The sequence below is a fragment of the Lytechinus variegatus genome, chromosome 4, assembly GCF_018143015.1.
Source record: "Lytechinus variegatus isolate NC3 chromosome 4, Lvar_3.0, whole genome shotgun sequence".
Taxonomy (NCBI): domain Eukaryota; kingdom Metazoa; phylum Echinodermata; class Echinoidea; order Temnopleuroida; family Toxopneustidae; genus Lytechinus; species Lytechinus variegatus.
The window spans coordinates 44351937-44366358 of record NC_054743.1 but is presented as its reverse complement, the minus strand read 5'-3'; the positions used below and the strand labels follow the sequence as shown (position 1 = coordinate 44366358).

General features: G+C 36.7%; 1 protein-coding gene across 1 annotated transcript; it reads left to right on the top strand.

Annotated features, from left to right (window-relative positions):
- Positions 1–4673: 4673 nt before the first annotated feature.
- Positions 4674–14183, top strand: LOC121414152 (akirin-2-like). Its single transcript, XM_041607225.1, has 5 exons — positions 4674–5082; positions 6745–6986; positions 7437–7524; positions 8596–8667; positions 10301–14183. The coding sequence occupies exons 1-5, from the start codon at positions 4914–4916 to the stop codon at positions 10309–10311; spliced, it is 582 nt and encodes a 193-aa protein (XP_041463159.1). The 5' UTR covers positions 4674–4913; the 3' UTR covers positions 10312–14183.
- The last annotated feature ends 239 nt before the right edge of the window (positions 14184–14422 follow it).

The window sequence follows — 14422 nt, the reverse complement described above, 5'->3', positions numbered from 1 at the left end:
GAATGAAGGGTAAGGGAACGGAGAAAATGGAGGAAAGTGACGTTAAAATGGTTCTGCTATTTTCCCACCAAGGAATTATGGAAGATGACAAGAAGATAAAAGTAGTCCAGTGGCGGGTGGCCCTAGCTTTCTCCCTCGACCCCACCTCCGCGCTTAGACAAAGAGAAAGAAAGGCTTACCGAGGGCTCTGCAGAAGGTAAAGGCCATTAAAAATGTATATATAAGAGCGAAAGGGGATGAAGAAGCCCCCCCCCCCCCAAACAAAAAAACGGCCTCGTTCCTACGCTTCTATCCTACCCCTTTGAGTAATTTAAGAAAAAATTATTATCAGATCAAGGCATTTTATAACACGTTAAGGTTCGATGCAACATTGATATCATTTGGACCGGGTGGCTGCGACCCCTGTTGGCTGCAAAAAAAGAGAGAAGATAACGGTAAAAAGCGAAAGAAAGAAAGGTAAACCTTATCAATAAAAAAAGTTTTAAAAAAGTGGGAGTGAAGTGGTGGGAATAAGCATACTGCAAAACTTTCTACAATATAGTCCTAAAGAAAAGAAAAAAATACGATAACGCTTAGCGCTCCTAAAAAAAATAAAAATCCGATCATGCTTAGCGCTCTTATAACTGAAAAAAAAATATGTAGGCCTAATAATGGGAGGGTGAAGCGCGAGCTTAATGTTTGTTATATCCTGATTATTTACAAGTAAAAGAAACGTGTTAGGAAATCATCAAAATAATTTGTAACAATGATTTAATCTCGGAGCACTATTGTAGAAATATTTGTGTATATATTTACTTAAAAACAGGAAATTCTATGCGCCATTTCAATGCCCTATACAGCGCGTCCCAAAAAAATGTCCCTCTGATATGCGGCTAAATAACTTCCAAAAATAAAAATTATTCTCAATGAAATGTATGGATATAGGAAGCCCATCTCTTGTTCTAACTTCTATAAAAATTTTATTGGTCTCGCTTCAGTGGTTTTGAATACACAGCCTATTATGTAACAGTGGTGCTTTTCAGCCCATTCCAAGTTTGCATGCATGCAGCACTGCTCTGTGTTCTGCATTTTCTTGCATATCAACCCCCTTTGACCATTCTGACCAAGGAGATATTAACTCTATCTCCTTGTTCTGACCAAGGAATTCCCTGATCTGACCAGGGAAATCTCCATGATCTAACCAAGCTCGTCAAATCACAACCTGGAGCATGTTCAGAAGGGCGAAAACAGTATTTGACAGTACATTTCATGTTTGATAAACGGGAGATGCACAATGATTGAGACAACAGGTCATGTCTGTTTCATGCATAATTCCAACAATACTGCATCTTTGTTTTAATTTATTTTTTTTTGTTAATAAGCTACTGAGGTCAAGTTTAATAATTCAATGTAACTTTTTAAAAGAAAAAGTCAAAATTTTCTATGGTAAAAATCCTTTACGCAAAGGGTGATTAACTTGTGGATTCCCCCTTTTTTCAGCTTATTTTACCCATCCATCATTCACATTTTCTTTAAAATTGGTGCACTGATTCCCCTTATCAATCATCAAACAAACTTAATTTTTATGTTTCTTGTCCTTCTGAACATGCTCAAGTTTATGATTTAATGAGCCTGGATATGATTAGGGAAATATCCCTGCTAAGATCCTGGATGTAAGAATGGGGGTTAACATGCCATAGACAAATGAAGAAATGCATCAATACTGCAAACTTGGAATGGGCTAAAATGCACCACTGTTACGTAACAGAGTGTGTATTCAAAACCGCTGAAGCGCGACCAATGAAATTTTCATAGAAGTTAGATCATGAAATGAGCTTTCTACTCATGAACATTTATTTGAGAATCCTTCCACATTTTAGAATTAATCCAGTCCTATGACAGAGGGACATTTTTTTTGGGACGCGCTGTAGTTTGAACAGAATATGTATCTTAACGAATATTATAGAAAGGCATTGCGATCGTGAATTAAAACTCAATGAAGCGGAGTTTTCTTTTTTATGCTGACCTGAAAGTGTTTCTGTTTTCCAGATCCCCTTTCCTGTTCATCACTTTTCTTCCTCTTTCTTGATCCCCCTTCTCCGTAATTTTCTCTTTTTTTCTTCCTCTCATCTCCTTCCTTTTGTGTGTATGTGATTTTTTTTTTTAATTCCCCTCTAGCCCCAAATGAGTGGCTATACACCCGTTTAGTCCATAATTGGACTCAAAATCACAGGGGGGGCAGGGCACCCCTCCCCCTATTGTCGAGCAAATAAAGAAACGAGAAAAATAAAGGGGAAGGAAGGGGGAAGAAAAAGAAGGATCGAGGCCGGGGAGCAGAAAATAAAAGAGGAGAGAAACTAGGAGGAGGAGGAAGAGTATCGAGGAGGAAGACGAATGAATAAAATAGGGTAAAGACTTGGAACTTTAAAAAAAAGTTTCATGCATGTGCACTATTTAAAATTTTCGCCTGCTCTCTGAGCTCGCATTGCCTGTTCAATGAGATACAATAATATTGCTCAATAGGGAATATCACGTTTTCAACTTAAAGTTATACGAAACAATATTTCAGCTCGGACATCGAGCTTTCATAATTTTGTTTGATTTACAATTTATTTTAAAAACAAGTGCTCTGTAGAAATGTCTGTTTTTAATAAGGTCTAATTGAATATCAACATTTCGCGTTCGCGCTGCGACCTCGTTACATTTTATGTCAAGTACATATATTATTTTCTTCTTGTTTTTCATAAAGGTCTCACCGTTTCTCTCACGATATAGCCTATCCCTTTACATGCAGGTCTGACTGTCGGCAAAACGTATCCGTTAGCGCTGCGCATATATACAGGTGAAGTTCAGCTGATGAAAACTTTGTTGTAAAAATAGCACTGTGAGAAAAATATATTGGTGAAGGTGTGAGGAAATAACCCATAAAGAAAGTTATTACAATTTCAAGTTTTTGATTTGTGACGTCATAAACGAGCATGCAGCTGCCCCATAAATTATGTGATGTGTTATAAAATGCGTAAATTTCATTTTTTTTATGTTTCGTGATGACTAATTTTTATTTTCTTCGGCCGGAGCAGATATACTCGAAGGTGCAATGAAAACGAGTTTTCACTTTTCTGAGAAAATGATAAATTGATTTTTTTTTTTACCAAGCACGTTGGTAGGAAAAAGCTCGCATGACGTATACAAAGCAAATAATTATATTCTAATAACTTTTTTATTGATGGATTTTCCTCAAACCTTCGCCAATATTTTTTATTATTCTTTTCTGCTATTTTTACAATCAACTTTTTGTAAATGTGAATATTTCCCCTTAATTCTACTACTTGAAATTCCCTTTTCATTAAAGTTTATAAACAATGTCGGCTCGCGATTTGTGCGAGACGGAAATCATAATAAAGTACTCATAATGATTCCTACAGTAAAGTAAAATTCCCTTAATTTTTTCAGAATATGGAATATCGACAAGTTTCATCTCGAGCTTAGGAAATGAGAATATAGGAAGATATATAGTCCCGGGATACATTGGCGGCGGAAACAAAAAAAATTTGGGGGTGTCCACCTGAAATTTTGGGATTGACACAGGTAAAAAATTGGACAAGCGCCCCAAAAAATTTTAGACAAGCAAAAAAAAAAAAAAAGGTCATCAACCTAAATTTTAGGGGGGGGGACCGTCCCCCCCGCTTCCGCCGCCTATGCCGGGATATATTCATAATTTTTATATGATGATAAAATGTCCTTCAAATGTCCCCATCCTTTATATAGGTCAAAATAATCATTAAAAAAAAACTCGCGCTCATGCAGTGCGATCCATATCCACTTCACAATTTTCCTGTGCTTGAAATAGTGCTATATTCTTTAGATCGGAATATATTTTTTTTTCTCAACTCGCGCTTCGGGCTCGCATGATTGATTTTCTTACTTAAAAAAATGTATTTCAGGTGCCAATATCGGACTGTAGATCACGGCGACCTACTATGTTTTTTTTTTCCTTTTTTAATCATTTATTTTTTGCGCTGCCACTACTACGCCACGTACGGTGGCTCGATCCATCTGCAATATTTTTGACACAGTGACGTGAAAAAGGAGGGAGGTTATAAGGATTTCCCTAATTATGCGTTCGCGAAGCGCGCCGGCGAAAATTTTGATATTTATATCTTGGTGAAACTTTAGGCCTCGATCGATCAACAGCTAGATCTGTAAATATCTCACTTAACAAAGTGAAGAAATATTGAAGCGCCCAGGATTTTTGTTTTTGATGACAAATGATTTCCCCAATCCAAATTCTTCGATCGTGGGGGCCGGCGTGTCCCGGCCACGGGCCCCTGCCCCCCCCCCCCCCCCCCCGCTATCATAGGCCCTATGTCCCGATAAATGCATGAGTAAATTAGGACCATAGAGTTAAATTATGACACATATCAAGTGAATATATCTTTGGGGCCCAGGGTCATCTCTTTCCCAAAATTCTTTTTTTTTTCTTTTATTGCCCGCCATTATCTCCAACAACAAGAACATCATTTATTTACAGTACAGTTACGGTATGTATGGATGTATACATGTATACAGGCTCGATACATAGAGATGTATACATCTCTATGGCTCGATACTGTACGTACGTACATGTACGTAATCCGTGTGTATGTATGTACTGTAGGCCTCTGATCTACCCGTACGTACGGACACGTACGTACGTACGTATGATATTGACCTGTAAAGCAACTTTCAAACATCGCAGGGGACGAGGAAACACCGATTTAAATCGCGAATCATCAGTTTAATTTGGTAAAATAAAGACAATTATCTGATCAGTTTTAATCAAGTGGAGGTTTCTCCACATTGCCCTTTCATTTTGTTGGAATTCGAGAGTTGCATGTGCCCATATTTCGGGCCTAAAAGGAGGGGTGTTTCTTAGTTCTTGTTGTAAATCTAAAATGGCTTGTGCGACACTAAAACGGACTCTCGACTTTGATCCACTTCATAGCCCTGGAACCTCCCCAAAAAGAAGAAGATGTTCACCCATAATTACTCCGTCAACACCAACTTCTAGAAATAGTCTTCAACAATCACCATTTTCTCCAGTAACACCTAGAATATCACCAGGTGAGATTATTCAACTTAAGTCGCACAGTCCCATTTTTTATGTCAACAAAACGACATTCGTCACAATGGAAATTCCGGACTGCGTTGTCTACGACTGCAGACTGCACAGACATTCTGTGACGATTATTGGTTTGTTGACATTTTCGAAGTAAAAAAGTGGTTCACTTCAATGTCCATACATGGGTATGAAACTGCATTCGCCTCCATTATGCCGTCACTATCGCTGTAGCCTTTTTGTAGGGGCCGACAAAGCTAAGTTTGGCGCTGATGTTTTGCACCAGCTGACTCGGGGGGGGGGGGGGTAGCCTGGAGTGGAGGAGTTTGGGGAGTGAAAGTAACTTTAATACCGGGTACTAATAATATATATCATTCCCCTAATGCCTGGTGCTGGTATATAATATATAGGCTCCCACGTACCGAGGGAAAAAGCAACAATACAAATGCACCAAACTGCTAGTAGGCCTAACTAAGATTAACTTATGTTTAGAATCTGACTCTGAGACTGAGGTTAACACTTCTGACATGGGTAAAAATTTCGGTTGGCAACGTTTGGCAAAAAATGGTTAGTTATGGTTAAAAAGTATTGCAGAAATGCGATGAAGAAATAAAATTAGAAGAGAGTTTACTCACATTTGTTGTCATCGCCATCTTTGATCCATTATTAATGCAACCTAGTTATGTGTGTATAGGCGGCAAAATCATGAGCGGTGCTAGATTAAAAAGTGCTAAAATGTCCCGCTTCAACTGAACTGAAAATATGTATTTCTAGTTCAAAGATGGCGATGACAACAAATGGGAGTAAACTCTCTTCTACTTTTATTTCTTCATCGCATTTTTGCGATATTTTTTATCCATAACCATTTTTTGCCAAACGTTGCCAACCAATATTTTTACCCATGTACAGAAGTGTTAACCTCAGATTCTAAACATAACTAGCAGTTTGGTGCATTTGTATAGTTGCCTTTTCCCTCGGTACGTGGGAGCCTATATAGACCAGCGCCAGGCGTTAGGGGAGTGCAATTCGTAGAATATTAAACTTTCACTCCCCAAACGCCCCAAACGGGGGGGAGATAGGGGCTCCTAACGTTGGAGAGTAAAAATAATTTACTAACGTATGGTATGCTCTCCACGGAGCAACCTTGGCCCCCAAGATTTCTACTTCTAAATCATGAAGATCTAAAAAAATTGGCCCTAAAATGGCTAAATCATATAGGGGCCTACTTTACATGGGATAGGAACTTCATTTCCAACATTTCTATGATATTGCTTTCATTTTTAAACGAGAATGAATTAAAAAATGAGAAATATATGAAGAAAAGACGGAAAACTTGCCACTGTGTTTACGTCGTAATCTTGATTTCTTTGTATTTTGCCAAGGCTACATTACATCACGCATATCGCGCATTTGGCGCAAATATTCATTACTGAATGATACGCGCCGTATAAGCTAAAACAACGATATACGTGCTGTAGACGTGGCGATTTCTTTGTCTTTAGCCACTTGAGACTACAGCACGCGATACATTGTATATATGCGTGCTGTAGCCTTGGCGAAAGACAAGATGGCAAAGTAATGCATTTACATGTAAGAAATGACTTGTAATCTTAAAGTTTTTGAACTGATATTCATGGAGTACTCTTCTTGTTCTTGTTGATGAACAGGCCAGCTTGCAGCTCACATTAGTCAAGAATGGCGAAGGATAAAGCGAAGGAAACGGTTGGAAGATTCTTACAGCAGCGAGTCACCTGTATCATCAGAGATGATGGAGCAAGCATCAAGGTTTGGGTTAACATCGGGATGCTTCTCACCACCATCCACATCCACCAATCCTATGCCCAACTTGCCTTCAGGCTCTTTACAACAAACACAAACCAAAGATCAACCCATGTTCACTTTAAAACAGGTAGGAATCGAGATGGATGGTTTTGAATAAACAACCCAAAAAAAGTACCCCCTCTTTTTCAAAATGCCGGAACAAGGTTTCCCTGAATGTGTTTACTCATGCATGGCTCAACGGATCAAGTGCATTATTTAAGTCCATGTCAATTGTGCAAAAATACTGGTACCAAGTTCATTTATCAAAAAAATTATTTTTTTTTTTAAGGGAGTAGTTATTTTGGTTCTTGTATGTTTGTGGCTCATGGTGTTGGGTTTTTTGGGTCAGAGTTGGGATCAAATAGGAATGCCACTGCCTTTTGATCTTTAGCAAGACTTTCATCTCCACATCTCCCAATTTGTAGTGAGGCTATAGCAGTCATGTGAAATATGAAGTAATGGCAGTAAAAATCTTATTTCAGTGCTGCTGATGTTGACAGCTATATGAATCTTTAATTTTTAATAATTTGTCATACAGGTTATCCTAATATGTGAACGCATGTTGAAGGAGCAAGAATCTAGGATACGTGAGGAGTATGATAAAGCCCTAACGTGCAAGTTAGCTGGTAGGTATCACTTTTTCATCAACAATTACTGATAATTTTTCTTCAAGCAAGATGCCGGTGGTCTTACAGGAATTATGTTAGATTAAAATCAACCTCGTAATTGTTTCAATTTACAATTATGAATCTAGAATAAATCATTGCCATAAGTAATAATTATGAGTGACATGCAAATCAAAATATTCTATTTTAAACTGAATTTTGATATTTTGGTGTCAAGACTTGACCCTTGAAATTGCTCAGTGTGCAGCCATTGTCTGCCAGATGGCAAAATGGAAATCCCAATTTCGCCTCTTTAATATTTTTTTTTGTCACCAGTGACTCACAACATTTCCCAAGGACTTTGTACACAATATAAAGTGTGTCGTATTCTGCTGCACCCTATCTGAATGTATCCTGTGAATCCTTTCCCTACGATAGGATGTTCAGTTGAAGGGATTTCAAGGTCACTGATTAAGTTTCCTCTGAAACCTCCTTGCCACTGGTTACACTAAAGTGAAAACCATGTAACATTGATGGGAATAAAGTCAATATACATTCTTAATGTAGGTGAATCTGTCCGGTTATAATACCTTTGGACTATAGTATATTAAGTAAAGAACTACCTAATGTATTGCATAAAATGATCTGAAAATTTTTTGGCCCTCAAGTGAATATTTTTAACCCTTGGCATGCTAATGTTGCAATTTTGCGCATTCATTACATTAAATTCCACAATTGTAATTAGTTTTGTCCCATACGAATGCTAATAAATGGTTTTCGTTCTTGGATAATATTTATACAATAATTCAAAGAAGACATCATGCACATAAATTTTGTCATTATCCCTCAGAATTCAGCATGCAAAGAGTTAAATGGTAAATCCACTTTTGCAGAATTAACTGTAACAAGGAAATGTATCATTGAGTTTAAAGGGTTTTTCATGCCTTTTTTACCATACTCTTGATGAAAATGAAGTTATGCTACAAGCATAAAGGTAAATTTGTAGACTAAACATTCTGAGAACCTTTCTTAGTTCCTACTGCATTGATCATTATTATTCATTTGCTTTTTTTTTATCCTTTGTTATTTCAGAGCAATATGATGCATTCGTAAAGTTCAACCAAGATCAGATTCAGCGTCGCTTTACCTCTACAAGCATGAGCTGTGAGTATCATAGTCATTGCCAACATTTCTCTCTTAATGTTTGAGCTCAGTTATACTAAGCTTGACAATTGATATCCCGCTGATATTTATGATCGATTCCATTGATACTGATTTGTAATCAATATGTCCATAAACTTTGTGTAATGTGCCCAGAGCCCTTCTTTAAATCCCTTATTTCTTCGCGATATACTAATATAGGAAATGATGGTTCCCTGATCCCCCTCCCCCCCCCCCATTTTTAAGAGCTCTTAATCTTTCCTACATAAGGCCTCAGATTTCAATATATTTGGGTAAGGTTTTTTTCCTTTCTTTTTGGGCATATTTCAATATTACATTAAGAATGGGAAAAATAGACACAGTGGCCTGATTTCACAAAGGTGGTTTTGAAAAACCATGATCGAGTCCATGGTTTATGCAGATTTCCTTTATAAATTACGCTTAATTTAGCGCGTATCGGCGCGTGTATAAAACATTCCAATGCTGATGCACGCTTTTGTCGCAGTGCGCCAAATTGACGTCTGTTACCATGGTTGGATAAGCTATTTTTTTCATGAGTCCACTGTTTGAAGAGTGGATTCATGAATAAAAACAGTGGACTCATGAATAAAATAGCGTATCTAACCATGGTAACAGGCGTCACTGGACAAAAGCGTACATCAGCATTGGACATGTTTTATACATACGCCCGATACGCGCTAAATCAAGTGTAATTTATATAGGAAATCTGCATAAACCATGGACTCAACCGTGGGTTTTCAAAACCACCTTGTGAATTCGGGCCAGTCTGTCTGAAATTTCACCAGAATTTTTTAAACTGATCTAATTTATTTTCATGATCCCTGAAGCCTGTACTTTAAAGTATCAAATACTTGAAGTCATGTAAATAACGTTTAAGATTTAAGAATCAAAGAAAACGGTAATTTCAGGTTTATAAAAAAAACTTGCATTAAAATTGGTATTTTCCTCCAACATCAAAAGTGATCGATCAAATTCATTTCATTTCTTTCTGGGTGCAAATCAGACTTGAGTGCGCTTCTGTGGTCAACTGCGTTTTAGATATGTGCAAGATACTGTCAATGTGGGCGACTTGCGGACAACCTGTGGGTAGCAAAAAAAGCCACCCGCAAGTCGCGCGCAAAGTTTGCACTGAACAATTGAGTACCAAAGTGTGACGTCATCAATTTTCACTATAGCATGTCAGCATTTTTTATACCATATTTTGGTAGAGCATGATGAAAACCCTCCACTACCAAAATTTGGTGGGAATCAGTCCATGGGGGCCCCAAGATACAATGTATGACCTCATGAATACAAAATGAGCCCCGTTGAAGTCAATGCATTATTGGCCTAATTCCTAACACTGCCCAATGATACACTGACTTCAGAAGGACCAATTATGTATTCATGAGGTCATATCTTAGGCCCTTATGGACCAATTCCCACCAAATTTTAGTAGTGGGGGGTTTTCATCATGCTCTACCAAAATATGCTATCAAAAATGCTGAAATGCTAAAAAAAAAGTTTTTTGTGACATCATCACTTCGGTACTCTGTGACTGGCTCTTTATGTAATTGCAGTCAAGTAATTAAAAAAAAAATCACCAAACAAATATTTAATTTCTATCCTGTTGCAGATGTCTCATAAGTCTACCCCAAGTGCAATGATGAAAAGTAAAGATGTCGATACAGCTCTATCAAATCAACCTATCGTACTCTTAAGGACTCGCAATGCATACGCTCATCATCACAGCTACTCCAGAAGATGACCAGCTATTGCTTTGAACAAAGTTGATCCAGAGTAAATGGAAATCTAACCAATAAAACCCAACCAATGGATCGCTTCATTCTGGCTGCGCTACCCTTAATACATGTGTAGTTCTCCTGTAATGATTCATATTGAATACCCTGTTACATATTCCCGTACATGTGACTTCTGCACTCCTGACATGTTGAAGATGAGAATGCTCAAAGCCTACGCCACCAGGAATATTGGCCAAGATAGCTTTTTTCAACTTGTCAACAAGCCTGGCATTGTCACTGAATATTCAGCTTTGCTGAATTTAATTGGTAAAGAGAAAGGAATGGAACAAGCCGGATATATATTTTAAAGTAAACCCATGTATGGCATTCACCTCTTGTGGTGTATACCGTAGTCACATTTTACATGACTGATGAATGATGCATTGAGCGATCGCGATTCATATTATTTTAGGGTTTGCATTGTGAGTGTATTGTATTTTGAAATTGATAACCTATATAGAGTGTCCACAATGAATGCCACTCATGGAAGTGTGAGAAACAAAATGACTTACATTGGACAAATTGAATGAAAGTATGTACTGCCTTTGTGATTTATGATTGAGGTGTCCTCTGTGACCAGGAAAAATATTTCAAGAGTTGACAAACAGAACTATGCAACTAAATTTTTGGCCATTTTGAGTTTTTGTTATCAATATATCACCATCATTGAAAACCATAAAGCCGTAACCCAATGTGCTTTGTGGCTATATACCAAAATAACACTTTACCTCGCCAGCACGCTTTGTGTTCCTTGAACTCTTTTGAGTTATGACATTCAATTTGGTTTCACTTTTTTCAAAATCATGGATCTTGAGTTGAGGTGTTCTGTTTGTCACCCCTTGATTGCTACAATTCAAATATGAACAAATTTGATATTGGTGTTAATGAAAAGCCTGTGCTTTAAGGCATGCTCAGACATGGTGTTCCTGCACTCCCGTAACAAAAGTCTGTGGTACAGGAGATCGTTTGTTTGCCCTGTACATGTATAATGCTGTTGACAAAAGCCCCTCCCCCATAAAAAAAAAATGAATAAAGAAATAGAATAAAGTAAACAAAGAAAAAATAAAATTAAAATGCCAAGAGAAAACTAATAGAAGGGGGGAAAAAGAATTGGATCAGTCGGTCATATTTGTTTGTTTGTTTGCTATGGGGGCAACTCTATGTACATGTATTTATTACTCTTGTGCATGCTGAAAGGACTCCACACTTATCATTGTGCAAGCATGATACATGTATAATGGAGATGGAAGGGTATGTCAGACATGATTGTCTCCTGCACCATTTGCCTTTTAAAATAAGTTTTTTTACAAACATAAGAATTTTAGGTCAATCATCATTACACTAATCCTCCCCAAAAAAGTATAAATGAAGTATAAAGTTGGCCGGTTTTACGAAGGTTATAGCTTGATGTTTATTATACTCCATGTCTGAGAAAGCCTTGTCCTTTTTTGTTATTTTGACATCCATAGGCAATGTGCACTTCAGTTTAATTAATGAGTGAAGAAAAAAAATATACCCTTCAAGAATGAATGGATTAAACATCAACAATTTTGAATTATTTTCTTCTGCTTGGTGATGAAATCCAGGTGGTGTGTGATGGATAACATTACATGTATGATAACAAATGAAGTATCAGTGTTATATTGGAAGGACATGTGCAGCTTTTCTTTGACACCAATTGAAGACAATTATTACAATTTGATGAGAGGCGCCAACATGTAAAGTTGAATTGGAGTGTTTGAAATACATGTATTCCTGTTTCCTGTCGAGCTTTGAGAGTACATGCACTGTATTAGGGCATTGCTGCGTAGTATACAGTGTACTTAAACAGGCAAAAGCCTCAATGTAAACTCCATATTGGATTATTTGTGTTGAAGCATTCTGTTACATAATAATATTTAGATATTTTCACACTTTTTTATGCGTTTTGACTTGTGTGAGAATGGGACTGTGTATAAGGATGGAAAGTATGATTGTACTGCATTATCCTGTCTCTGTCATTGTAAATATTGAAGCTCTTATGATAGGGCCGACTGCATAGTTATCATCTTTCCCCGTTTTGTTTGTTACGGTGCTATTAATTTCTGGCCAACATTCTTGAAACTTTAAAAGAGCAGTCAAGGAAAAAAATGTTATTTCATTATATCGTTCTTATTTATTCTTCCTTCTTTTGAGTTTATTGTTTCCTTTGTTCATAAATCCTTGGTTATATAAACAGTAGATTTTAGTTACTTGTAAATAGGTTGAATTGTTTTATTTGAAAGAAGATAACAAACCAAGGATCATAAGGATGATGAAAGTGTGTGCATGTTTGATTTTATTCCATAAACCAGTGTTAGAATTCTTAGTGAAGTTTTTTCTGCTTTCATTTATTTTCTTAAGTGTCACTAAGCCATGACAAAGTAGCCCATCAATATCGATGTTGAGTGTGATATTTTGACAATTGATACAATGTCCTTGTCTGATATCGGCTAAAAGTGCGGTCTCCCTTTAATGTCTCTCTTTAGATTAAAGACACATGGAAAAAATTGTGAGCATATACATGTAATTTTAAAACTTTACCAGATAGAAGTCTTCTGCATGGGTATTAGTTTAGATGAGACTTTCAGGTCATTTTTAAAACTTCAACTTGTACATGTATGTTCATTTGATTTTCAGGTAAAAGAATGAGCAAGTCTGGTACTTGAGCGGGCATGGGGGTTGAAAATATAGTTTTGTGCAATGAGAGCCAGTATTGAACCAGTGAAGACAGGGCCTAGCCTGCAATATATAATGGGCTGAGTTCTATGTAAAATATGTGTTATACATGTAGCATGATCAGCCAGTCTCATTAGTGTTATTAAGGCACAGTGAGTACATGGATAAAGCGAACCAACAATAGTTGTTTGAATAGATTTTCGTTAAGACTAAATGCATTTTGTGTTTTTCTAATCAGTCATTTTTTCACCTGATTGCATATTGAGTAGGAATGCATCACCCAATGAGTATAATTTTTTTTTTGTGTTCATTCAATAATTTAATTGTAGCTAATATCGATAGAATTATTCCTCAAACTGAGGGGCATATATTTTGTACTTTTTTAATTAAAATAATTTTGTATATTAAATGCAAAGTTTGCCATTTCCAGGCTTCGATTATGGTAACTTTTTTGCTTGACCAGCATTTTGTGTATTGAGCCATACAGACAAAACGGTTTATGAGGTAGTGTGATTATTTAGGTACAGGCAAACATTCTTTTCGCACTATCAGTCCCCGTGTGGACATTGTCAGTCTGGATGTTCAGTGAAATTATGAGTCTGGAAATGGTTAGTTCTCATCGATAACAAGTACATGTATAAATTATAATTAAGCAAAGACCTCGTGTATAATGATCTCTGTACATGCATATCATACATGTAAATTTTGTCATATATCTATATATCATACTTGCACCTCTCATCTTCAATACATTAATTTGTTTACAAAAAATGCATAATATGACCATGATGTTGCTGTAAATACGAGAAATAAAAGGTTTAGATGTTCTACCGTAGTTAAAGTAGCTAATATTGGAGAGTATATGGAGAGGTGATACGTATGTATGATGCAGGGATACCGAGTTTGTACTTCTTATTGTATACATTCTTGACAATATTATTTTTCATTGTTTACAAGTTCTCACATGAAAATTATTAGTGTAAAGGACAAATAATAATCGGTTTCTGGTATTAAAACCAAGCATGTGTGTTTCTGTATTTATTACACTCTTGCCTTCATGTAGGTGAAATAGCTTAGGTGAAATCAATAGAACAAGATTTTACGTTGGAAAAAATTTGGACAGAGCAAATGATATTTGCTTTTATTGAACTAAGATAATGGAGATCATTACATTGGCCAAGGCAAACGGGGTCCTGTAATACAAAGGTAAGCAATTAATAACACTTGGTTTTTACGATCGATTGCCCATTGTAGTCAGT

What these genes read in the sequence shown, in the direction of transcription:
- LOC121414152 (XM_041607225.1), top strand. Translation starts at nt 4,914, where the DNA reads ATGGCTTGTGCGACACTAAAACGGACTCTCGACTTTGATCCACTTCAT. An exon ending in CCATGTTCACTTTAAAACAG is followed by an intron (nt 6,987 to 7,436) that starts GTAGGAATCGAG and finishes TTTGTCATACAG; the next exon opens with GTTATCCTAATATGTGAACG. An exon ending in CCTAACGTGCAAGTTAGCTG is followed by an intron (nt 7,525 to 8,595) that starts GTAGGTATCACT and finishes TTGTTATTTCAG; the next exon opens with AGCAATATGATGCATTCGTA.